This window comes from Monodelphis domestica, chromosome 5, assembly GCF_027887165.1.
Source record: "Monodelphis domestica isolate mMonDom1 chromosome 5, mMonDom1.pri, whole genome shotgun sequence".
Lineage (NCBI taxonomy): Eukaryota > Metazoa > Chordata > Mammalia > Didelphimorphia > Didelphidae > Monodelphis > Monodelphis domestica.
This window is the reverse complement of record NC_077231.1, coordinates 100,613,343-100,637,713: the sequence shown is the minus strand read 5'-3', so window position 1 is coordinate 100,637,713 and position 24,371 is coordinate 100,613,343. Positions and strand designations below refer to the sequence as shown.

The 24,371-nt window shown below is 51.2% G+C and overlaps 2 protein-coding genes across 4 annotated transcripts; one reads left to right on the top strand and one right to left on the bottom strand.

Moving 5' to 3' along the window:
• Positions 1-1,263: 1,263 nt before the first annotated feature.
• On the top strand, positions 1,264-10,481 carry LGALS2 (galectin 2). 2 transcript variants are annotated; one of them, XM_007503455.3, is made up of 4 exons: positions 1,264-1,344; positions 4,301-4,383; positions 8,584-8,743; positions 10,240-10,481. In XM_007503455.3, the coding sequence occupies exons 1-4, from the start codon at positions 1,336-1,338 to the stop codon at positions 10,384-10,386; spliced, it is 399 nt and encodes a 132-aa protein (XP_007503517.1). In that variant the 5' UTR covers positions 1,264-1,335; the 3' UTR covers positions 10,387-10,481. The 2 variants fall into 2 exon arrangements, with proteins under 2 accessions (XP_007503517.1, XP_007503518.1); XM_007503456.3 differs by lacking the exons at positions 1,264-1,344; positions 4,301-4,383 and adding an exon at positions 4,650-4,788.
• Positions 10,482-11,278: 797 nt separating this feature from the next.
• On the bottom strand, positions 11,279-23,933 carry CDC42EP1 (CDC42 effector protein 1). Of its 2 annotated transcripts, none has more exons than XM_007503454.3 (3): positions 23,617-23,933; positions 17,744-18,556; positions 11,279-12,715 (listed from the first exon to the last, which is right to left on the bottom strand). In XM_007503454.3, exons 2-3 carry the CDS (start codon positions 18,204-18,206, stop codon positions 12,066-12,068), a joined length of 1,113 nt encoding a protein of 370 aa, XP_007503516.1. In that variant the 5' UTR covers positions 18,207-18,556; positions 23,617-23,933; the 3' UTR covers positions 11,279-12,065. The 2 variants fall into 2 exon arrangements, with proteins under 2 accessions (XP_007503516.1, XP_056654879.1); XM_056798901.1 differs by lacking the exon at positions 23,617-23,933 and adding an exon at positions 22,570-22,656.
• Between the last annotated feature and the right edge of the window lie 438 nt (positions 23,934-24,371).

Sequence of the window (24,371 nt, the reverse complement as noted above, 5' to 3'; positions counted from 1 at the left end):
TCTGCCCTTCCTTTCTTTTGTGCCCCCTCCCCTAATTTTCTGCTGCATTAACATAGCCCTCCAGATAGTGCAGTGGAAAGGACATTGGGCTTTAGAAGGCAGAGAGTGTGGGTTCAAATCCTGTCTCTTCTATTTATTGTGGGATCCTGGTCAATTTTTAAACCTGAGTTTCCTCTTTTGCAAATTGAAGGGCTTGGATTAGGTGATTTCCAGGTTCCAAATCTAGAAGTATGATTCTGTGGTCTTAGATCTCTTCCTCTAACATTTCTTCCAAGTTCTGGTACCTAATGCAGCCTAGAACCAGGTCTGGAGATGGGAGGTGCTGGGTACAAATCTAGCTTTAGATTCTTCCTAGCTGTGTGAGCCTAGGCAAGTCACTTAACCTGATTGCCCAACCCTTGCTGCTCTTAGAATGGATATGAAGTCAGAAGGCAAGGGTTTAAAATATATCCATGTTTGTTGTCTGATTGGCATTGATTATTCCTGTTTTAAGGTGGGCTGTAACCTCTCTCACATCCCCAAACCAGGATTCTACTCTTTATAGGATCACTCTCAGACCCTCCCTTCCTCTGGCACCTTCTTTCAACCTTAGTGTGGTTTGGTGTGTAGAGAACTAGCTTTGAAACCAGGAAAAACAATTGCTGGCAAGTTGTTTAAATTCTCAGTGCCCTCAGCAACTCTCTTAGACTGTATGTTGCAGAGAAGGCAGCCTGCACTGATGAAGGGAGTTTTCACTCTTGGGTATTCCCTGTACCAATGAAATCACAGGTCCAGCCCCTCTCCTTTCTATCCCCATCCTTGGAGCTATAAACCTTCAAGTCACTCAGTCTTCTCCATTAAATTCCTGACTTACTAGCAGTCTTTTGCCTCCTGCCTTGCTTCATCCCAACACCCTAATCTCCCAGTTCCTCAGTCTTTCCAATTCCTCGTGCCCCTGTCTCCAGTCTTTCTCAATGACACACAGGATTGTTCATACTTTAGACACTTCCCATAGTCCCCTGCTTGACAGAATTGACACCAGATGCCTAATGTTCTTGTTCCAGGGCTGATAGGCAGATGGGGGGCAGGAGGTGCCAGGCACAAGGTCATAGAGGAAGGAAGAGGCACAGATAATGTGTTTGTTCTTCAGGGGAGGAAGATGGGAAGAAGAGATACCCCAGGAGAGCTGAGTCTTCTTGGGCAAAGTCCTCAGGTTTATAACCTTCCAGAGTTAATGTTTAAGCTTTTCTTCTGGACAGTTGGGAGTCATAAGCTCATTGCTACTTCTGGGGCTCAGAGCAAATCTCCCCAAGTTACTGCAAACAGCATCTGCCAGTCACCTCATCTGTAAGAAAGATGTCGAAGGTAATCTCAAAGCTGGATGGGGAGGGCTGGCTATGGAGGGCTTTTACCACTCTTCCTCTGGCCTCATTTATCTTCCTTTGGGTCTCCCTATCCTCCTCCTGCTCTGCCTTGAGGCTAGAATGGAAAGGACCTCAGATTAGGCATTAGGACACATGGGTGCCAGTCCTTATCCTTCCCAGATGGTGTCTTGTATACTAGACAAGCCCTGGAGCTTTTGTGGATTGTGGCTCCCTTGTGTGTCCTAGCCTGTCTGTAGGAAGGTTGTAAGGGTCCATCAGGAGAAAGGAGGAGAAGATAGGCTTTCTCAACCTAGGGGATCATCAATTTGATGGGATCTTAGAAGTCACTGAGTACAATCCCACCTCCCCATTTTACAGATGAGGAAGCTGAGGCCCAGAGAGGGAAAGTAACTTGCCCGAGGGATTAAGTAACTGGTCCAAGACCTGGTCCTGACTCTGATCCCCACAAATGCTAATGTCTCCCCTCAATAATTACCTCTCAGCTACTTTGTATAAAGTTGTACATAGTTGTATGTGTATCTGTTGTTGTTTCCCTAGATAGAATGTAAGCTCCCTGAGGGTGGGGTCCATTTAAACAAAATTTTAAACCCTACCCTTCTGTCCTAGAAATGATACTGTGCATTGTTTCCAAGGCAGAAGAGCGATAAGGGCTAGGAAATGGGGGCTAAGTGACTTGCCCAGGGTCACCCAACTAGGGAATGTCTGAGGCCAAATTTGAACCCAGGACCTCCCATCTCCAAGCCTGGAGCTCTATCTGCTGAGCTACCCAGCTACCCTGGGACCACTTACATGTCACTTTGTATTGCCAAAGTCTAGCATAGAGTTCTTTATATATGCCAAGTGTTAAAAAATTATTATCAGTTGGCTAATTCTTATCCTTACTGATTTCCCAGTTTTTTGATCCCCAAATTGCCATTAGATAAGTCTGTTGAGACTACCTGGGGACTGTAGGTGCCCCTTCTCTCTGTTTCTGTTTTGGCACAATTCTATGGACTCTCTGGTCCCTTCCAAATATCAAAGTGAGTGTGTGTGTGTGTGTGTGTGTGTGTGTGTGTGAGAGAGAGAGAGAGAGAGAGAGAGAAAGACAGAGAGAGACAGAGAGAGACAGAGAGACAGAGACAGAGACATAAAGTAGATCCAGGAAGTTCATTTGAGGTTTTCTAGTCCAGCTCTCCAACCTCATTTTACAAATGAGAAAACTGAGGCAGGAGAGCATGACTTGTCTGACATATGTCAACATGGAATCTAGAAGTCCCCAAACTTATAGCTTAGAAAGATGGAGTGATTCCCCAGTTTTACTTAGGTCAGAGGTCTGAGCCTGTTCCTGGGAGAATCCACCATCCACTTCAGATGGGGACTAAGGCCAAGCCGAAGTCAAGAGACTCTTCTTGTCTCCAGAAGCCTCTCCCAGGATATCCCACCTTCCTCCAGCCTGTGAGACCAAATGTGCTGCCTATAGGGCCAAGAGTCTCTCGACTTTGGCTTGGGCTTAGCCCCCATCGGAAGTGGATGGTGGATTCTCCCAGGAACAGGCTCAAGCCTGAGACTTTCACCTCAGAGCTGAATAAACTGGGGAAGCACTCAGTCTTTCTAGGCTATCAGTTTGGGGACTTCTAGATTCCACGTTGACAGGTAGGAGATGGAAGAGGTGGGCTTCAAACCCAGGTCTTCTGATTTGAAATTGATCACTCTCTGGGCTGTCCTGTACCAGGCTGTTGAAAGGAGACTGGTCAGTCAAGGCCAAGGCCAAAATGTCTGTGTACCTTTAGGGTGGGCACGGTGAAGAGTCAGTCACTTTTATGGGGGACACTCTGTCCCTCCGTCCAACCTTACCCCTCTTATGTGCCCCAGTGCCTGCCATGCCCCCCCCCAGTGCTTCATTTCTTTGTTCTCTCTCTCTATTGCCCTTTCATCAAATAATAAATATCGAGGCCCCCAGCAGGAGGAAACATGCCCAACCCCGTAGAGTGACTGGCTCTGTATGGCCATCCCCACTGGGGGATTTCTCTGCTGCTTTAATGAACCCAGCCTTGTGTCTAGGCACCTTGGGGTTAATTTGCGCCTTGCTCACAGTGGCCGAGGACTAGGTGCAGGACCTGGGGTAAATCACTCTACTTCTCTGGACCAGTTTCCTCATCTGTAAATGGAGAGGGCTGGTTCTCTGGGTACCCTCCTGGCTCGTTTCAAACCCACAAGCATTTTTTTAACCTTTACCTTCTGTCTTAGAATTGATACCAAGTATGGATTCCAGGGCAGAAGAGTGGTCAGGGCTGGCAAATTGGGATTACCCTGCTAGGAAGTATCTGAGGCTAGATCTGAACTCAGGTCTTTCCATCTATATCTGCCTCTATCCACCGAACTACTTGGTTGCCCCTCAGAAGTACTTAGTAAACATCTACTGTGTACCAGGCACAGGGACACAAGAGAAAGGCAAAAGACAGTCCCTGCCCCCAAGTAGCTCACAGCCTAATGGGGAAACAACAAGCAAACAAATATGGACAAACAATGGCTTGTTTAGGCTGGAGAAATCAGAAACAGTCAATACAGGAAAGTCATTGCATCAGGGCCAATGGGAAAAGGCTTCTTCATGGATGCTATGTAGCTGGCATGAATGCCATTATACCCATTTTATAGATGAGGAAAACCAAAATTCAGATGGTCAATGGCTGCCCCAGATCACCCAGCCAGAAAATGTCTGTATAAAGAGATCTGTTGCCCTAGGGACCCCACCCCCACTGGCAGCCAGCAGGGCTTTTGGGGGTGAAAATGGAGAAGAGAGGAGGAGGTGATTGAGAACAAGCCTGTACTACATTGGCCCTTGGGTGCTTTTCTTTGCCTCCAGAGATGGGGGGGGCAGGGGAGTGACCAATGCTTATAAGTGTGTGGGGGGAATGTAAGGATGCCGGATCAGTGCAAACCTCTCTTCTTTTGGGCAGGATAAAGTGGAGATTCACCACATGGACCTGAAGCAGGGGATGACGTTGAAGCTCAAGGGGAAAATTAATGATGACGCAAATGGGTAAATCTGGGTAAATGGTGGTGGGTGGGCTGCAGAGCTGGCTCTCCTACCGAGCTGGGGGTCTCCTGGGAATTCTCAGAGGGCCCGAGGAAGGTCCTCATCTGGGTGGGAGTGGAACCACAGAATGTTAGACCTAGGCTAGCCTTCTATGAGACAATAATAGACTGTTAGCCTCAGACCACTGCGAATCAGAGAATGATAACATCTTAGAACAGTGTTGTTTTCTGTTTTCTCTGCAAAGGAAGTGAAAATGACATGAGAATAATAACTAACAGGACGTTTCTGCCCAAGATAAGTCAGGAAGCACCCAGCTACCCTGGATGAATTCTAGTCACCTGGCCCAGAGGAATTTCCTCTCTGGGTCCTGAAAGAACAGGAGATAGGATCAGAGATGTCGGAAAGCCTGTGAGACACTGGGGAGGGTCCTAAAATCAGAGAAGGGCCAGAGCTGGCTCGACTTTTAGAAAAGGGAAGAGAGCAGAGTTTGCAGACTCTGGGGTGGTTGGGTCTAACTTGGATACGTGGGGAAATCCTGAAAGAGATTATCAAAGGGCTGGGTGGCAAACATTCAGAAAGGGAAATGGGGACATGAAAAGCCAGTGGTTAGGTTAGGGCTTATTAAGAATTCCGTTGTTCAGTTGTGTCCAACATTTCATGACCTTAGCTGGGGTTTTTTTGGCAAAGATACTGGAGTGTTTGCCATTTTCTTCTCCAGTGGATTAAGGCCAATAGGATGACTTTCTGAGGATCATGCAGGTAGTCAGTGTCTGAGGTAGGGTTTGAATGCAGGTCTTCCTGACCCCAGGCTCAGTGTTCTAGCCACTCTGACCCCCAGCTGCCTTTTATGAAATAGGACATGCCAGACTAACCTCAGTGCTTTTTTTGGGGGGGGGGAGTGGGGACAGGGAGATAGTATTGCTAAACAGGTAGAATGTTGTGGGTATTATTGACATACATATTTTTAAAAATCCTTATCTTCTATTCTAGAATCAGTTCTAAGACAGAAGGGAGGCAAGGGCTGGACAATGGGGATTCAGTTGACTTGCCTAGGGTCACGCAGAAGGAAGTACCTGAGGCCAAAGTTGAGCCCAGGATCTCCCAATGCCAGGCTTGGCACTCTATCCACTATGCTACCTCGCTGCCCCTTGACTTACATGTTAACCAAGTCTGTGATAAAATCTCTCATGCTCTTCTTGTGGAAAGGATGGAGAGAAATGGATTAGATTAAATGGATTAGTCAGAGGGATTCAGATCTGGTTGGATGGCAAGACTCCACGAGTAGTTATTAATGGCAACATGGCAGGAGAAGTCCAGTGGAGGGCCTGAGCACTCTGTGCTGTTTCACATTTTTTGTCATTGTCTTGGATAGAGCTATCGACTGGCCAGTTTGTGGTCAGGTGCCACAAAGCTGGACGAGGTAGCTGACATATTGGATGGCAGAGTCAAGATCCAAAAGGATCCTTATAGACTCAAACGTTGGGCTGAATGACCCAAGATGCATTTCAGTAGAGACAAATGCAAAGTCTTGTACTTGGGTAAAAAAAAAAATCACCTTTAGAAGTATGGGATGGGGGCAGCTAGATAGCTGAGTGGAGAGAGAGAGCCAGGCACGGGGTCAGAAGACAGAAGACGTGCTGTTGCCTTGGAACTGATACGTATGTCAATTCCAAGACAGAAGATAAGGGTTAAAAAAAAGCAGCCTAAAACGGGGTGGAATGGTTAGACAATAGTTTGTCTGAGAAAGACCTGGGGGTTTGAGTGTACTGCGTGCTCTCCAAGAGTCAGTAGTGTTGAAGCTAATGAAGCAATTGGGTGATGAAGTGGATAGAGCACCAGGCTTAGTCTGGAAGATCTGAGTTCAAACTTGACCTCAGACACTTACTAGCAGTGTGACCCTGGGAAAGTCACTTTACTTTGCTTGCCTCAGTTTCCTCATCCATAAAATGAGCTGGAGAAGGAACTGGCCAACCATTCTTGTATCTTTGCAAAGAAAATCCCAAATGGGGGCACAAAAAAGCCAGGCATGGCTGAATGACAATAACAACAAAACTAATGGAACCTTGGGTGATGGTCCCACCACGCTCTGCCACATTAGACCTCCTGAAGAAGATCATGTAGTTCCTGGGCACTGTAGTTTAAGAAGGACGTTGATAAATCAGAACATGTCCTGAGGAAGTGACCAGGACCGGGACAATCCACATCATGGGATGATGTGTTGCAGGAACTGAGTATGTTTAGTTGGGAGAAAAGGAAGGAAAGGATGTGATAGCTGCCTTCATTAATAATAGCTGCCCTTTCTAGGGTGCTTGCAGGTTTGCAAAGTTCTTTACAAATAGTCTCAATTGAGCCTCACAAAAGCTCTGAGAGGTGAAGGCTTCTGCCATCCCCAATTTCTACACAAGAGGAAACTGACACAGAAATTAAGTGACTTCCCTAGGATCATGCAGCTAATGAGTGTCTGAGACTAGATTTGAACTCATGTCTTCCTTACCAAAAATAATAACGAACATTTATATAGCACCTTCTATGTGCCAAGCAGCATGTAAATATTCTCTCATCTGATCCTGTCCTGATTCACAGACTCCCCTAAAATCTTTTCATGGATCCAGGGCCAGTGATGGGGGGGGGGGTCAATAGATTTTCAAAAATCCCTTAATCTGTCTTAGTAACAACTTTAAGACAAAAGGGCAAAGGGCTGGGCAAACAGGAGTTAAGAGGCACGCCCAGGGTCACACAGCTGGAATGCTTTATCTGCTGTGCCACCTAGATACCCCTCTCATTTGATCCTGATATTTTGTGCATATTAGAGGTCCCATTGAACCTGTGTTCCTGACTCTAGACCCAGTACCACTTGGCTGCCTCTTCAAGTATCTGATAGGCTGTCCAGTGAAGGAGGGATTAGACTTGTTTCTTTTGGCCCCAGAATGTAAGAACGAGGCACGATGGGTAGAGATGTCAAAGTAACATATTTGATCTGGAGAGCAGGACTGAGCTGCCCCAAAATAGGACGATGCCACCAGAGGTGGCGGGTTCTCCCTCTTTGCCTGTCTGCTGTGTTGGAGTAATTCCATCGAGGTTCCTTCCAGCTCTCAAGTTCTGTGATCACTGGAGTCTTGCAATTCTGGAATCTCAGAATGTTGGCATCATATTGTTTGTCTGCCCAATGGGTGGGAAGGATCCGGGAGAGAACTTGGAACATCTTTTTTAGAATGATGTGAAAAAAATAATAAAAAGAATGGTAGAGCTGTGTGACCCTGGGCAAGTCACTTAATCCCCATTGCCTAGCCCTTACTGTTCTGCCTTGGAGCCAATAGACAATATTGATTCTAAGGCACATGGTAAGGGCTTTTTTTTTAAGTCTCTAAATTGCTAGACAGGTGCCAGTCAGCATTGGTAGAAGGAGCATCTTCACCTGGTATTTCCTTTCTCAGTGAAGTCACAGTCCTCATTGAGGTTTGTGAAATGCCCCCCACCTGCCAACTTTGGCTGATAGGGAAGACAAGTGCAGATGTGGAAACTGAGGCTGAGAGAGGTGAAGGAAGTGGCTCAAGGTCACACACCTAGCAAGTGTCTTGTCTCCTTGTTCCAGGTTCAACATTTCCCCCCACTATTCCTTCTTTCTTTTGGTAGGAGTGATGTAGGGAGGCTTTTGTTCTTTGTAGTTTGGTGGAATAACTGGCCCATCCGGATTGGGGCTAACTCTGACTTTGCCCCACAAGAGGAGCTAACATAGTTTGGGAAATCTTTAGATTTTAGTAAAAGATGAATCTCTCCAGGATTCCTCTTTCACCAAAGACCCTTCAGTTCTCCAGATTTAGAGAAAGTGTCGAGCCTTTTGAAACTCAAGCCTTCCCATGAAGGTGGGAAAAGGGCCACCTGGGTTTGGAGTCAGAGGACCCGAGTTCAAATCCCACCTCTGACCCTTAGTACCTTTAGGAAAACTGCTTAATCTGTCTGTGCCTTAGTTTCCTTCTCCGATGTAAAATGAAGCAATTGCTTTAGATGTCCTTGGTGGTCTCTTTCTGCTTTAAGTTTATAAACCTTTCATCTTGGACAAGTTGCTTCCCCTCCATGGGCCTCAGTTTCCTAATATGTAAAATGGATCACTCTGCTTCAACTCTGTGCAATCCTTTGAGCAGCCCCTTTCTTCCATCCATGACCCAGGCTGATTACTTACTCTCTGTCCTTCCCCTTTGACAGGTTCGTTATTAATCTGGGTCAGAGTCCTGGAAATTTGGACCTGCATTTCAACCCCCGATTTGGGGAGAAAACCATCGTCTGCAACTCCCAGAATGGAGGGCGCTGGGAGCAGGAACATCGAGATGATCATGTTTGTTTTAGTCCAGGGACTGAGATAAAGGTGAGAATGTGGAATGGTGGTGGGGGAGTGGGATATAGCAGAGATCAAAGGGAAAAAATCCTAGGAGGAAGGGCAGTATGGTCTAAGGTAAGAGCCTTGGATCTGGGAACAGGAGACTTGGATACTCCTGACACTGGTTGTGGGATTTCACTTTGGAATCAATTTCTTCCTCTGTAAAATGGGGATGGTAATGCCCACGAGAACTCCCCAACATGGTGATTGGTATTGTTGGCTTGTGTCTGACTCTTTGTGGCCTTGGGGACCATACTGTCCATGGCATTCCCTGGCAGATACTAGAATGGTCTACCATGTTCTTCTCCAGTGGACTAAGGCAAACAGGTTAAATGACTTGCCCAGCTTCACACAACTTTCAAGTGTCTCAAGCTGGATTTGAACTCGTCTTCCTGACTCCAGGCTCAGTGCTTTATCCACTGAACCACCTAGTTGTTTTCAAACTCTTCTGGGGTTTTCTTGGCAAAGATACTGGGGTGGTTTGCCATTTCCTTCTCCAGCTGATTTTATAGATGGGGAAACTGAGGCAAACAGGGTTCAGTGACTTGCTCAGGGTCACAGAGCTAGTGTCTAGCTAGTATCTGAGACCAGCATTGAATTCAGATCCTCCTGGCTTCAGGCCCAGAGCTCTATCTCCTGGGCTGCCCTGGTGCTGAGGGAGGGTCAAAGAGAGCATTTGAGACCCTTTGTCCCCACTCAAGTGCTGACAAGTCACGTTTCTGAGAAGACTGTCAAAAACAAGGTCAGGTCGCTTAGGCTCGGAGGAAGGAAGCGTGGCGTGGGTGTGGAAGGAGCCCAAGACTTTGAACTTGGAAGCCAAGGCTCCCACTCAGTCTTCCTTGCCTCATTGCTTCCTGGTTGGGTGGCCCTGGGCAAGGGGCTTCCTTCACCAGTCTGGGTAAATTTTCCTGTCAATAAAACGAGGCGGGTTGGATTAGACGTATGGAAATCAAAGCCTGACTGTTGTTTCCTTGGACACTATGAATGTTAGCTCTTTGAGGCCGGGAGTGTTGAATTGTTGGCTTTGGGTCTCTTCCCTGACTGCCACGGAACATGTCCTTGTGGATTTTGGGGTGAATACTTTGCAAATCTAGAGGGACCCCTCGTACTTGGAGGTGGAAGGCAATTTGGACGGCATTGCCCCATCCCCTTATTTTACAGGGGAGAAAGCTGGGACCCAGAGAGGGAAAGAGACTTCCCTAAAGTCCCACAGCCAAGGGGAGTAGTCTCATCTCCCAGCCCCCACCCTCCCTGCACCCCAGCAGGAGCAGAGCAGTGAGTTATTGGTGGAGAGAATACTGGCTCTGGAGTTGGATTTTACTCTCTGGGCAACCTAAAATCACTTCACTTGGCCTCAGTTTCCTTGTCTGTAGCATGAAGGGAGTGGGCTCGGGTGGTCCGGACCCATGACCCATCGCTGGTCTTTTCCTTGATTTGGATTCCTGGAGGAGTCCCTCTGACTCTCTGACCCTCTCCTTCCACAGCTGACCGTCACCTTGGAGGAAGACGAGTTCCAGGTGAAGCTTCCCGACGGTCACCAGGTGAAATTCCCCAACCGGAGGAAGTGCAGCCACCTGCCCTACTGCTGTGTGGAAGGCGGGATCAGCCTCACCTCCTTCAAGCTGGACTGAGGGAGGCCTGGGAGGTGGGCAGGGCCTGAGCAGCTGCTTCCCCTTCCTCCACCCCATCAAAACCCCAATAAAAGCCTCTCTCCGGCTCCTCACCAGCCAGGCTCTGGGATGTCCTGGGCTTCTGGCCCACCTGCCGCCTCGCTGGAGGGTGATTGGGCTGCTGCCCCGGGCCAGGACAGCCAGGAACGGGCACTGAGGAGGGCATCCCAAGGCAGGGGCCTTAGAACAGGGGTGTCAGAGTGGGGGGGGGGTACCAGGGCTGGGAGGACCCTAGGATGACTGAGCTGGAAGGGCTGTGTGTGGGGCAGGTCTAGCAGGGCCCTTAGAATAGCCTCCTCACAAGCACAGCTGGCCGGGGGGCAGCCCCAGGTCTGAGCCATGACTATCCCACCCTGAGCAGGGGGCCAGGAGGAGTGGGAGGACCTGAAGGGAGCCCGAGGCATGCCGTCTTGGGGGAGTCTCTTCCTGGCTTCTGTGGGCCTCAGTTTCCTCCTGTGTAAAAAGGACTCTTCCTCTCTTCTGCCTCACAGGCCCATTGTGCTTTGTAAGCCTTGGCGTTCTCCAGAAATGGGAGATGCTGTTGTTTCTGGCAGCACCCAGTGCCAGGCACCTGGGGGCAGGTCTAAGCCCCGTGTTCCCGGAAAGGGAGATAAGGCCTGGCTCCCCCATCTCTCGCACACAGGCACACACCTGCGCCTTTATCGGCAGGGACATTCCAGCCTTGTTATTCATTACCTCTCGGCCCCCTTCCCCCAACGCTCCCAGCTGGGGAGGCCTCTGGAAGCCCCTGCCCCTTAGCCCCACGGCGCGTCCCCTCCTCCTCTGGGAAGGAGCTGGGCTCTGCCCAGGATCCAGGGTGGCCGCTGCTGAGCAAGACAGACAACAGACACAGTTTTTCCGCCTCCTCCAGAGGGACAAATTTGTATCCAAAAAACCCCAGCAGAAACCCCAAACCCCAAACCTTCCTCTTTGAATCAGGCTGGACCCCGAGAGCCCAGGGGGGCCGGCAGGCCAAGGCCAGGCATTCCTCCCGGCTGAGGTCATGGTGGCCTTTGGTCCTGGGTCTACAACAGTCTGGAAGGGACGGCAGTGGGTGGAGAAGCCGTCACCCCGGGGGCAGGGGCACCCCCACCGCCTGGAATGGACCCCCCGGGGGCTGGGCCACGAGGAGTAGTCATGAAGACAATGGGCTCCTGTGCTGCCTCCCCTGCTCTCCCCTCGCCACAAAGGCTGCACTGTCAGCCCGGCTCGGCTGTGGGAGCGGCATGGGAGGAAGCTGGGCATCTGGTGCCCACGGCTGCAGGGGTCAGGCCAGATCCCGTCTCAGCTCTCCCGCTTCCAGCCCCCTCCTACCTACTCCTACTGCTCACTGGAAGGGAGAAGGCCCTGGGTGGAGGGTGGGGGGACGGGAGTGGGCAGGGAGGGAGACTCCGGCCCAGTCTCTGCCCTCCCCGCCCCCCGCTGACTGGCATGGCCTGGGGTGGGGAGGTGGAGGGAGAGCGCCAGGGTGGGGGGATGGGAAGCGATGCCAGTTCCTTTTCCTCTTCCCTCCTCCCCCGCACCCCTGGCTTTGCGGCTTGTCCTACTGGATGGGGATCGTCCGCTCCACCTAAACCCTGCGCCCTCCGAAGTGGGCTGGGAGAAGGCCTGTGCCGCGCCGGGGTCCTAGCAGGCTACGCTCACATATTCACCTCATCGTCCTCATCGGCAAACTGGAATGAGCTCGCCTGAACTGTGCTGGGCACCGGGGCTCTCCGGGGCTCCCTCTCCGAGCTGCCCCTTGCCCAGCAGGGGGAGAGCCCCAGGCCCTCATCCTGGCTCTCCCACGAGGCCCGGCTTTGAGGCAACACTCCGGCCAGCTCTTGCCGGGCGGTCACCTCGCTATAGTGGGGCCTGGGGCCCCAGCTGCCCACCCACTGTCCCCTGGCCGGGTTCAGACCGGCCGGTGGCCTGGGCTTCTCGGCCGGAAGGATCCCCGGCTTCTCCCCGGGGGGGCTCTTGGCCGCTGAGACCCCATTGGGGCAGCGTCCCTGAGGCCGGGGCTCAGCGGCCGGGGGCTGGGGGTCTGTGGTCGGGGCCGGCTCTTTCCCAGGCCCCTCCGACAAGCTCATGGCGCTGAGAAGCTCGCTGAGGAGGGAGGGACCCAGGTCCAGGCGGAAGGAGAGCATCGAGTCGGAGCGATGGAGTTTGGGCTCAGAATCGGAGCGATGCAGCTCTGGCTCCGAGTCCGAGCGAGGCAGCTCAGACTCGGAAGGGAAGGAGCTGTCCTTGTCCAGCGGCTTTTCAGAGGGCAAGAGGCGGGGGATGGTGCAGAATCCAGACTCCAGACCTGGAAGGAGGGACAAAGGCTGAGTGAGGTCCTGAGGGGCGCTCACGGCCACCATCATCTGCCTGGCCTCGAGCACCCCTAGAGCCCGCTAGTTGTCCTCCGTGCATTGTGTCCCCTCTCCCGATGAGAATCAGAACTCCTTCAGAACAGGTGGGGACTCGGTTTCCTATTTGTGTTGGAAGCACTTAATCTAGTGCCTGACACAGAATAAGGGCTTCAGAAATGCTCGGGCAGCTAGGGGGCACAGTGAACAGAGCGCCAGGCTTGGAGTCAGGAAGACCTGGGTTCCAATTTGGTCTCAATCACATACTAGCTGTATGACCCTGGGCAAGTCACTTAACCCTGTTGGCCTCAGTTTCCTCGTCTGAAAAATGAGCTGAGAAAGGACATGGCAAACCAGTCTGGTATCTCTGCCAAGAAAACCCCAAATGGGGTCACAAGACGGAACTGAACTACAAGAAATGCTATTCTATTCCATACAGATCATAGATTTATATCTGGAAGAGCTCTCTGAGACCATCTAGCCTGATTCCCTCATCTTACGGAGGAGAAACTGAGGCCTACTGAAGAGTGACATGGAAAAGAAAGAGGGGAACTAGAACCTGAGTTCATAGAATTTACAGTTACATGGAGGGGATCCAGTCCAACCCCTCATGTCACAGATTTAGAAACTGAGGCCCAGAGATGAAAAATGACTTGTTCAAGTTATGCAGCAAAGTACGGAAGAATATTTGAAAACATTAAGAAATAATGTTTGATGTTTGGTTGTGTCTGACTCTGGGATTTTCTTGGCAAAGATACTGGAGAGTGTTGTCGGTTTTTTCTCTAATGTGTCCCCACTTGCAGGAGAACTAAGACAATTAAGGATTAAGTGACTTGTCTAGGGTCACACAGCCAGTAAGTATCCTGAAGCTGGATTTGAACTCAGATTTTCCTTGCTAAGCACCACACCACCTAGCTGCCAAGAAGAACATAATACTCTTCTTTAAAATCCTTTCCTAAGAGGAAAAAGCCCTTTTGGAAAGGTGGTTGGTAGGTCAGGACAAAGGAACAAAGAGGTCCTTTTTTTAAAGGGATTAAGGATGATAACCAAACTTAACTCAGGATCATGGTTTGCATCATTGCTTTTCTGGCCCTGAAGTGATTTGGTCATTGACCCCTCTGGGACAATCTCTCCTTTACCCATACACCAGAGGAGTCTGGCAGCCAGGCCAGCACCCAGAATTCCCCACTGAGAAAGGATTAAGCTATCAGTAGAAGGCAGAAGGTCCCTTGATAGAACCACCAGAGGGAGGAGGGACGGGATTGGGACTTGGTGGTTCAATCCTGGAAAGTGAAGGACTTGAGCTGAATTTTCAGATCTCTTTTCCTTGTTTGAGATTCCTTTAAATGTTATCTGAAATCTTCTTGGGGCAGTCATGTTGGACAGCATGTGTGTGAGAGTGTGTGTGAGTGTGTGTGAGTGTGAGTGTGTGTGTGTGTGTGTGTGTGTGTGTGTGTGTGTGTGTGTGTCAGGGAGAACCATGACTTTAAAGTGATTGGAGAGAGATTAACGATCTGGGTTTCTAGAAGCTGCCCTTCAAAAGTCTTGTGGTTGTTGTTTAGTTAAGAGCCTCTAACTCTTGTGACCCTGTTTGGGGCTTTCTTGGCCAGGATATTGGAGCAGCTTGTCACGCTCTTTTCCAGCTCATTTTACAGATTAGACAACCGAGGCCCACAGGGTTAAGTCACTTGCCCAGGGTCACACAGCTAGGAAATATCCGGGGCCAGATTTGAACGGGGGAAGATGAGTACTTCTGACTCTATCCACTATACTACTTGGCTCAGAAAACATGGAACCCAAGCCCTCATTTTACAGAGGACTCGCCCAAGATCAGACAGGGCACCAAGCCGCAAAGATGAGACAGTGCGAGTCGTGGATGAGAGTCTAGTATAAAAAGTAACATTCTGGCCTCCATGGAAGCCTCCTCCTTGCAGATCTGGCTTCGGTGTGTGGGCAGAGCCTCCTGGCAGGAGTGGAGAGATGGCGCCCCATCAGAGACAGTATGTGGCCTTTGCCTAAGCATCGGCTCAACTGCAGAAAGGCCAGAGAGCTCGCCAGTCACCGGGGAAAGAGTCACCACAGCTGGGCCGTTCAGAGAAACTGTCTGGGCGAAGGCACGCAGAGTTTGTGCCCTGCGGGGGTGGCAGAAATACCCAATTATAGTGGGGACGAGGCTGGGCTAGGACTCAGAAGAAGTCTTGGGGTTGAATGAATGAAAAAATGTTTAGTAAGGACTTCTGTGGGTCCTGAGCCCCTACTTCCTAGCTGTTTGACCTTTCTGAGCCTCAGTCTGGCCACCTGTTAAAATGGGCAGAGGGGAGAGCTCTTTGTGAATCCTAAAACCTTAGAGATTTGTGTCTATTCTCTCTGTTCATGCCAATGCTTTTAGAGTTCTATAGAAGTCAGTCAACTGGGGCAGCTAGATGGCACAGAGGATAGAGAGCCAGGCCTGGAATTGGGAAGACCCAGGTTCAAATGGGACCTCAGAACCTTCCTAGCTGGGTGACCCTGGGCAAACCACTTGACCTCAATTGTCTAGCCCTTTCCATTCTGTCCTAGAGTTCTTACAAGGACAGAAAAGAAAGGTTTAAACAAAAAAGTCTTGGAGATGGGTCTGGAGGCACCAAAGGAAGTGACTTGATCAGGGACATACAGCCAAGATGAGTCAGAATCAGGCCTTGAACCTAGAAATTCTCCAGCCCTTCTATTGTGTTGCCTCTGTCCAGGGCTCTTTCTTTTTATGTTCAGGGCTCTTTCTAATATATACCTCCCACATGTATGGACCAGTTTAGATATTAGGATGATGATGATAATCATAATAACAATAATTGACATTTATATAATACCTTAGGCTTGTAAAACACTTTATAGGTCCCATTTGATCTTTGAAACAATCCTGAGAGGGAAATTATTATTATTATTATTCCCCTTTTACTGAAGAGGAAACTGAGGCAGAGAAAGGGCAAGTAATTTGTCCAGGGTCAAAACAACCCCAAGAGGGAGATGCTATTATTATTTCCTTTTTACAGAGGAGAAAGTTGAGACAGAGGGCAAGTAATTTGTGTAGGTTCACAGCAACCCTGAGAGGGAGGTGTTTGTTATTGTTATCCCCATTTTATAGTAGAGAAGGAAGGCAAGTAACTTGGCTAGGATCACATAGCTATTAAGTATCTGAGGCTGGATTTGAAATCAGGGCTTACTTGACTTCTGATCCAGTGCTCTATCCAAGGTACCACTTAGCTGTCAATGTGTGCTAGTCCTTTCTGCTTACAGATCAGACTAATGACCCATTCATTCGATACATCTTCATTAAGCACCTATTGTGGGAAAGGAAGGCTTATCTGCCTGAGTTAAAAATCTGGCTTCAATAACTATGTGACCCTGGGTAAGTCACTTCCCCTTGTTTGCCTCAGTTTCCTCATTTGAAAAAATGAGCTGGAAAAGGAAATGAAAGAGCCAACCACTCCAGCATCTTTGCTGAGAAAACTTCAAAAGGGATCAAGAAGAGCTGAACACGATTAAAATACTGAACAACAAATGTGAGAGGAACAAGAAGCAAAGTCAAAAAGACCTCGAAGAGCTGGTGCCACTATTTAGAAAGCAGCCAGAAAGGGCTGATGGTCACTCAAGGCCACGTCTTGTCCCTTACTGAATTAAACTGAATTCACTCATGCCATTGTGGGTGTCTGTCTACTGATGGGGAAACCAGGGAGCACTGACCTTGCTTAGATCAGGCCACTGGGCTTGAACCCCCAGATCTATTAGCCTGGTACTTTGCAAAGATCTCTGGTTCTGGACTAAGGGAATCCACCCTTGAACTGTGTATGCCTTGAGCCTTGGACAAGTACTTTAGGCCTTAGTTTCCTCGCCCCTGAAGTGAGGGATTTGGGGTACTGTGGCCCTCAGTTTCCCCCTTTGTAAAATGAGGAGTCTGGACTAAAAATTCCTTCCAGGTCTAGAGGAAGGGACGAGCCCAATTTCTGGGGATTTGTGATTTTTTCTTTTTTGCCACAAGGTGTCAGCATCACTCCACGGCTGTCTCCAGGCCAGGCAAGCTCCTGACCCCTTCCAGGTCCGTCCCCCAATGATGGAAGCCTGGATCCCACAGCTTTGGAATGGGAATCCTGGAAGGGTCTGGAGATGTTCCAGGAGCATGGGACCGAGCCCGAAGGGGTGACACAGGGGCAGTGAGCCATCCTGCTTCAGGATCTGCCCTCCCACACCCATGGGCATGTGACCCTGGGCATGAGCCTCAGTTTCTTCCTCTGTAAAATGGAAATAGCAATGCCTGTGGGGGAGGTTCAGACACTTTGCAAACTGTAAAGCGAGCGAGATAAAAATGTTAGTTATCACGGTCTGGTACAGCCTGACTTTCACAGAGAAGAAAGTGCAGCCTCATTTGGGAGAGGGGAAAAGGGAGGTCCAAAGGTTAAGTGATTCGCCCAAGGTCACTCAGCTAGGAAAACCAAAGTCTGCATCTGAACCCGGGTCTTTGGGCTCAACTTCTAGCTCTCTCTGCCTTCCCCTAAGCTGAACAAGTTGGCATTAAGACCTTCCTGAGCTTCCTGGAAGTGTTCTGAGAAACACAAAAATAATGTGAAGCAAGGCGAGCAGGTGACTCAGAGAGCCAGGCTTAGAGATGGAACTCCTGGGTTTAAATCTGACTTGAACACTTCCTAGCAGTGTGACCCTGGGCAAGTCCATTAACCCCCCATGCCCAGCCCTTATTGTTCTTCTGCCTTAGAACCAAAACACAGTATTGATTCTAAGGCAGAAGGTAAGGGCTAAAAATAAAAATAATGTGAAAGGGAAGGACATCTGGGTGGCTCAGGTTCAAATCTGGCCTCAGACACTTCCTAGCTGGGTGACCCTGGTCAAGTCACTTGACCACCATGGCTTATCTCTGACCACTGCTCTGCCTTGGAACTAATGCACAGCACGGATTCTAAGAGGGAAGGTAAAGAGAGAAGGAAGGCTCCACCTACCATAGCCATGGTGTCCATCAGGGGACCCCCGAGGGCTGTCTCGGAAGCTCAGCTTGCTCACCACCATGCTGTCGTAGCCGGCCTGGTGGAGCTGGGGCAAGGACACGGCATTCTTGATGATGGGCGAGATGGCCGGGGGGTCAGGAGAGGAGGCTGCCGAGGAGGTGGACCCCCGGGAAGGAGGCCCTCCCCGCCGCACCTGCTGCAGAGTGCGGAGGAGGAAGCTTCGGGGGGAGCGGCCGCCGCCGCGGCCCACCCCGCCGTGGTTGCTGAGGAAGGAGGTGTCCCCGAAGACATCCCCGCCTCGGCCCACGTGCATGGTGTGGCGGAAGTCGCCGAGGGGCGGGCTGATCATGTCTGCCGTCAGCTCGGCCCTCGTGGGCCTCCTCTTCCTGTGCGAGCCCGACATCCAGCCCAGGGCTGGCCCGGCTGCCTTGGGCTGCTCCATCCTCCTCGTGTCCATGCCGACGGGCCCTGGGAGGGCGATGGGCAAGGGGGCTTCGCGCACTGGGCTTTCCCGGAGAGTCGAGGGGGAGGAACGGGAAGCCCCGGGCGGAGGGTCCTGGTTTCTTACCCCGTCCCGCTCTTAGGGAGCACGAGCTGCCCTGGAGGGTGCGGCTCGTGGGGGAGCCATGGCCCTGGCTTGGAAGGACTTGGGACGGAGCTCTCCCGGATGTAGCTGGAGCAGGTTCGACTGGCTGGACGGGCCCCGCGGTCTAGAAGGGCAGGGGGATTAGCGCCGTCTGCCAGCTCCCTTCTTCCTGGGGGGTTGGCTGGGGACGAGCGAGCCGGCCAATTCCAGGGGGAGGAGACCTGGAGGAGGACAGGGCGGAAAGTGAAGACAAGACTCGGGATCACAGAGCACGAGGGGGAATTGGGAGCTCGAGGCCAGGGAAGGAGAGCACCTGGCTAGGGACCAGCAGACCGGGCATGAGGCCAGAGGTCCTTGGGCTCCAAAGCCCCGTTTCCGAGGTTCCCTCCAGGTCTAGAGCTGTGGTCCTACGAGTTCTGAGGACTCCTGGGCAAGTCCCTTCACTCTCAGGAGTTTACATTTCTCATTATCTACTTCACAAAGCTCTTTTTAAGATTCCGGGGCCTCATCTATACAAAATACCAGAAGAGCCTTATTTTTTAAGACCCCAAGAGGAGAGTTCTGGGGTGAGAAGGGGTCTTAGCAGTCATCAAGGCCAATCCCCAACCCCCTCCAATTTTACAGATGGAAAAACTGAGGCAGAGAGCAGATGATGGATTGATTTAGCATGGGAAGGTCCTAGGAAGTCATGGAGTATTAGAGTAATATTCTCTCTTTCCTCCTTTGTATTTTCTATCTGTAGTTCTTCTAGAATTAAACTGTGTTTTATTCAACTGCTTTCCTCGCTTTTGTCAAACTCCTACCATTTAAGCCTTACAGAAGTCATCAAATCCTTCATTTTGCAGACGAGGCCATGGAAACCCAGAGAACATAAGTAATTTGTCCAAGGTTACCCAGGCAGAAGGGAGATCTAGGTGGGATTTGATTTCAGATCCTTTGACACCATAACCAGCTCCATTTCTGCTATTAGAATATTGTTTCTAGGGGGCAGCTGGGTAGCTCAGTGTATAGAGAGCTAGGCCCAGAGACGGGGGGGGGGGGGGGGGGGTTCCTAGGTTCAAATCTGGCCTCAGACACATCCCAGGTGTGTGACCCTGGGCAAGTCACTTAACCCACATTGCCTAGCCTTGACTGCTCTTCTGCCTTGGAACCTATATACAGTATTGATTTGAAGATGGAAGGTAAGGGCTTGGGGGGTGGGAAGAATACTGCTTTCAGTGCTGTATTTCTTCATAGTGGATATTCCTGAAATTAAGCAGCCATCTATTTTTTAACCCTCACCTTCCATCTTAGAATCAATACTGTGGATTGGTTCCAAGGCAGAAGAGTGATCAAAGCTAGGCAATGGGAGTTAAGTGACTTGCCCAGGGTCACACAGCTAGGAGTGTCTGAGGACACATTTGAGCCCAGATTCTCCTAAGTTTGGCACTCTGTCCACTGAGTCACCTAGTTGCCCCAAACTAGTCATCCACTGATCACTCTCCTTCCCTTCCATACAGTGGGAAGAGTTCTCAGTCTCTGGAGTCAGAACACCTGGGACATCTAGATGGCAGAAGTGGAGAGGGTGATGGACCTGGAGTCAAGAAGTTGTGAGTTCAAATTTGATCTTGGATACTTCCTAGGTGTGTGATCTTGGCCAAGTCATGACCTGTTTACCTCAAGTTTTCCTGTCTGTAAGATGGGGATAATCATACTTCCTGGGCTTGTTATAAAGTGCTTAGCACAGTGCCTGGCACAAAGTCAACCCTTTATAAATGCTGGCTATTAATACCTGCACCTGACATATCCTGATTATGTGACCTTAGATAAGTCACTTCTTTGGATCAGAAGAAGCCCTCTAAGACTCTTCCCAAAGGGCCCTTCTGCAGCCAGGGTGGAGGGTCATTTTCCCTCTTCTCTTAACACTATAATCCCCAACTCTTCTTCAGGAGTCATTGTGATCTGGTACTTGGAGGGTCAGGCTCAGAGTACTCTCCTGGCTTCCTGTCGTGTGTCTGACACATAGGATCAGAGACAGAGAGCCCAGGAGTCCAAAGGACCTAGTCCAGGGCTTTGGAGGCAGGCTTAGATCCAAGCTGACTGAGTGACCCAGGATGACTCACTTCTTCCTGAACCTCAGTTTCCTCATCTGTCAAATGACAGGGTTGGAATGGATGAGATCATAATGCCCTGGGCAACTGGAAGGCTCCAGGTGGTGGAGCCGCCATCAGTCTGCATTGGAGAAGTTTCTTCCCTACGAGTTCCCTACTTAAATGAAGCCTCCACATTCTTGTGGTACAGCTACTGCAGTCCAGTCCGCTCTGTGAAGCTTTCTCTGACATCCCACAATCCTCTCTGACACTTACTGGCTGAGTGACCTGTGGTGAAATCACCTCAATTCTGGATGCCAATTTTTTTATCTTTAAAATGGGGATAATCAACTTTGTTCCACCCGCAGACCAAATGAGATAATTGATGGGAAAGAGCTTTAAGTATACACCTGAGAGGGCTTATTATTAACCCTCATTTACCTACAGGGTTGACTCTCCTGAGAGGCAAAGGATATCAGGGAAAAGGAACTGGCTGGAATCGGGAGGACCTGAGTTCAAATCTTGCCTTTGTCTTTCACAGTGACTAGCCCTGTGAGTCATGGCAGAATGGGTAGAGTGTCATGTCTGAAGTAGTCAGGAAAACCTGAGTTTAAATCTGGCCTCAGACATTTACTAGTTGGGTGAGCCTGGACAAATCACTTAACCCTGTTGGCCTCGGTTTCCTCATTTTAAAAATGAGCTGAAGAAGGAAATGGCAAACTACTCCAGTGACTGCCAAGAAAATCCCAAATGGGGTCACAAAGAATCAAATATGACTGAACAAAAGCCATGTAATTCTGGATAATCTCAGCCTCAGTTTCCTCATCTGTGAAATGGATATGGTAATCCTTGTAGAGAGTTATTAGTAGGACAGTATTTTGTAATCCTTCAATCCCTTTTAGTAGCAGCATGACCCTGGGTAAGTCACAACCTTCCAAACCTTAGCATAGTGCCTGGCACATAAAAGGTCCTTAGTAAATATTAATTGAATTGTATTGAATTTTTGTTTGTTTGCAAAAAAAAAAAAAAGCCCTGGTAGAATGATTGCAAATTAAACCAATTATATTTTAAAATAGCTATAAAATATCTTAAAAGAGAAATTCACAGCTCCAGGTTAATTTAGAACCCCATAACTAGGAGATTCCTAAGTGCCCTCCGGATCTAAGTCCCAAGAGCCTCTTTGGAACCCTAAGCCGAAGGTAGGGGGCGCCTTTGCAGCTCTGAGGCCAGGCAGCCGGGGGCTCCAAGCTAGAAGGTACCGGGCAGCGGACTCACAGGGGGAGAGGCAAAGGCTTGCTAGTTAGTCTCCAGGACTACCCTAGGCCAGAATATTCTTGGGATCCTGGGACTTGGAACTGGAAGGCTCCATTAGAAAACAACTAGTGCAACCCCGGTATTTTATAGAGGAAGATACTGAGGTTCAGAGGGGGACAGTGATTGGCCCAAGGTCGCATAGCTTCAGAGCGCAGGATGAAGGTATCCACACCCTCTTTCCCTGGGTGCTGCCCCTATTGTGTGAGGGTCAAGCCGCCGCCCCGGCGCCACGTGTTCTTCGGGCCTCCGACAGAGAGGTCACAGCCTGGAGACAGCTCCGGCACCCAACTCTGGCCAGGCAGTGACCGAGAGCGTGGTGCCAGGGTGCCAGGGAGTGCGAGGGATCCTCAGGCGGGCTGGAAGGGGGGGCAGGGAGAGGACAGCCTGGGCAGAGCATGGCAGGGATCATTCATAACCCTCCCTCCTACCTCCCCCCATGCCAATTGGTCTGATGGACAAGCCTTAGCGAGGTCTGGGGAGGTCCTGGACAGTGTCCCTAAGAGTCCTTTCACCCTGAGGGGAGAAAGAATGGGTGACTCCTGCTCCCCCCGCCCCCTTTCATTTTTGTGGATGTAAACCAGTAGCCGCAAACCGGCGAGGCAGGTAGTGCAAAGATAATTCCCTCCTCCGGCCTCCTCCATCCGCTCCACCATTTCCACGTGGGGAAACTGAGGCCCAGAGATGCCGTGCTTTTCCCCGAGGGCCACAAACCGAGGCCCCGTGGCCCTTCTGCAGGCTTAAGACCGTTTCAGTTTTCGGGTGGGACGCACCCCCCCCCCCCCCCCCAGTAGAATGGATGCAGGCATCTATTTTGCCCTCAGCGCAGAGCACTCAGTAGGAACTAAACTTACACGCGGAGCTAGAAGGTCCTCTCCAACATCTGGAATTAACTCTTCCACCTCCAGCTCGGTCGCAGCCCCTCCCCTCCAGGCTTCCTTGCCTACCACCGACTTCCCTTCCCTTCCCGTCCCGTCCCGTCCCGTCCAGTCCCATCCGCTCTCTTTTCCTGTCACCTTGAGCAGAGAAGCCTTCCCCCTTCCCCTTCCCTTTCTCATCCCCCCTCCCCCTCTGCCTTTCCCCCGGGACATGGTTTCTCCTCTCGGAGAAAGGTCCTTCTACCCAGCTGTTGGCTGTGGCTTGGGCAGGGAAGGAGAGAGGGGACCCCAAGGAGAAGAGACTCTCCAATGTATTGGGGGGGGGGTGAGAAGTAGGGAGATCCCCAACTGGGCGGGGGAACTGGACGGGAGCTGACCTCATCGGCTTTCCCCAAATCCAAGGGTATGGAACGCGCAGGCGACTGGCCCGGACCGGGCGTCGGCGGGGAGAGAGGACTGGAGGGTCAGGGCAAACCTCCAGTTCTGTCCGTCCCGTCAGCCTTCCCCCGCCCCCCTCTTTCCTTCCCGCTCTCAGTGCCGGCATCTAAGGGTGGGGGCATGAAGGCGGTGGGGGTGTAGCCAGCCGCGGACTCCTAGTCCGGGGCAGAAAATCCTCGCACAGCATTTTCCTCTCCCCCGCCTCCCCCCCCCCCGCCCCCCCCGCCGCGACTCCCTTTCCTGTCTGAGACGCTGGAATGAGGAGCGGGGGGTGGTGGAGCCCGGGCTCCAGCCTCTTCCCTATGCCCAGCCCTCTGGGGGGGCCCCGACCGCTGATTCACTCGCTTCTCCTCCAAGGATCCTCCGCCCCCCCCCCCCCCTCAAAATCTCCAGCTCCGGGGAAGCTCCTCTAAAGCCTTCAGCCTGGCCCAGGCAACTCCCACCCACACTGCCCCGCACAGAATGGTTCCCCGCAGAGAGCCTAACTCTGTGCGGGTGAGCCTCCCCGTGCAGCCCTCCAGGGCTGCCCGAGGTGGGCACCTTGACCCCACTCCTCCTAGCCCCAGCAGAAATGGGCACATTTACCTCTCTCTGGCTTTCTCTGGGTTGGGGGCTGGTTTGTTTTTCCCGGCAGAGGAGGAAAAGAAACTTTGGAGCGGTGGCGGCAGTTTCTCTACCTCCCCAGCGAGTCTCGGCCGCCCTGCCCCCGGGCACTCCAGGCAGATGCACGCAGGATTGGGGGTGGGGTGGGGCGGCTGGGGCGGGGGATACCAAAAGCTCCTTCCTCCCTGGCTGGTTGGGCCTCCCCGAGCCAGCAGCGGTGCCCTGCCCTCCCGCGGCCGCCTGTCCGTCCGTCCCGGCCAGTCCCACTGCCACCCCAAGCGCTGGCTTTCAAGCCAGAGGGGAGGGAAGGAGGGAGGGAGTAGGAGGAAAAGGGAGGGGGGCGTGGAGGGCAGGGCGGGATCTCAGCCCGCTAGTGGCCAATGCCCTCCAAGGAACGAAGACAGCAAGAATTTGCTTGGGCCGTCCCGGGGAGGGGAGTTCAGGCCTTTACTCTCGTCCATCCCCTCCCTTCCCAAACACACATACAAACACGCCTCTCTTTCTGTTAGAGATCCCCCTCCCCTTGCCGAAACTGAGATCGTCCTGTCTGAGCCTCAGTTTCCTCATTTGTAAAAGGGCCAGGGAGTTGGACACAATGGCCTCTACCGTCTCTTTCTCCTGGAGAAATGTAATCTCTGATCTCATGGGACCGAGGTTAGTGGCCAGGTGGTGTGGACAGGCAGTAACCTCGCGTTGGCCATGGGCCAGGACCCTGGTTTGGAGGCCCTACTCCCCTG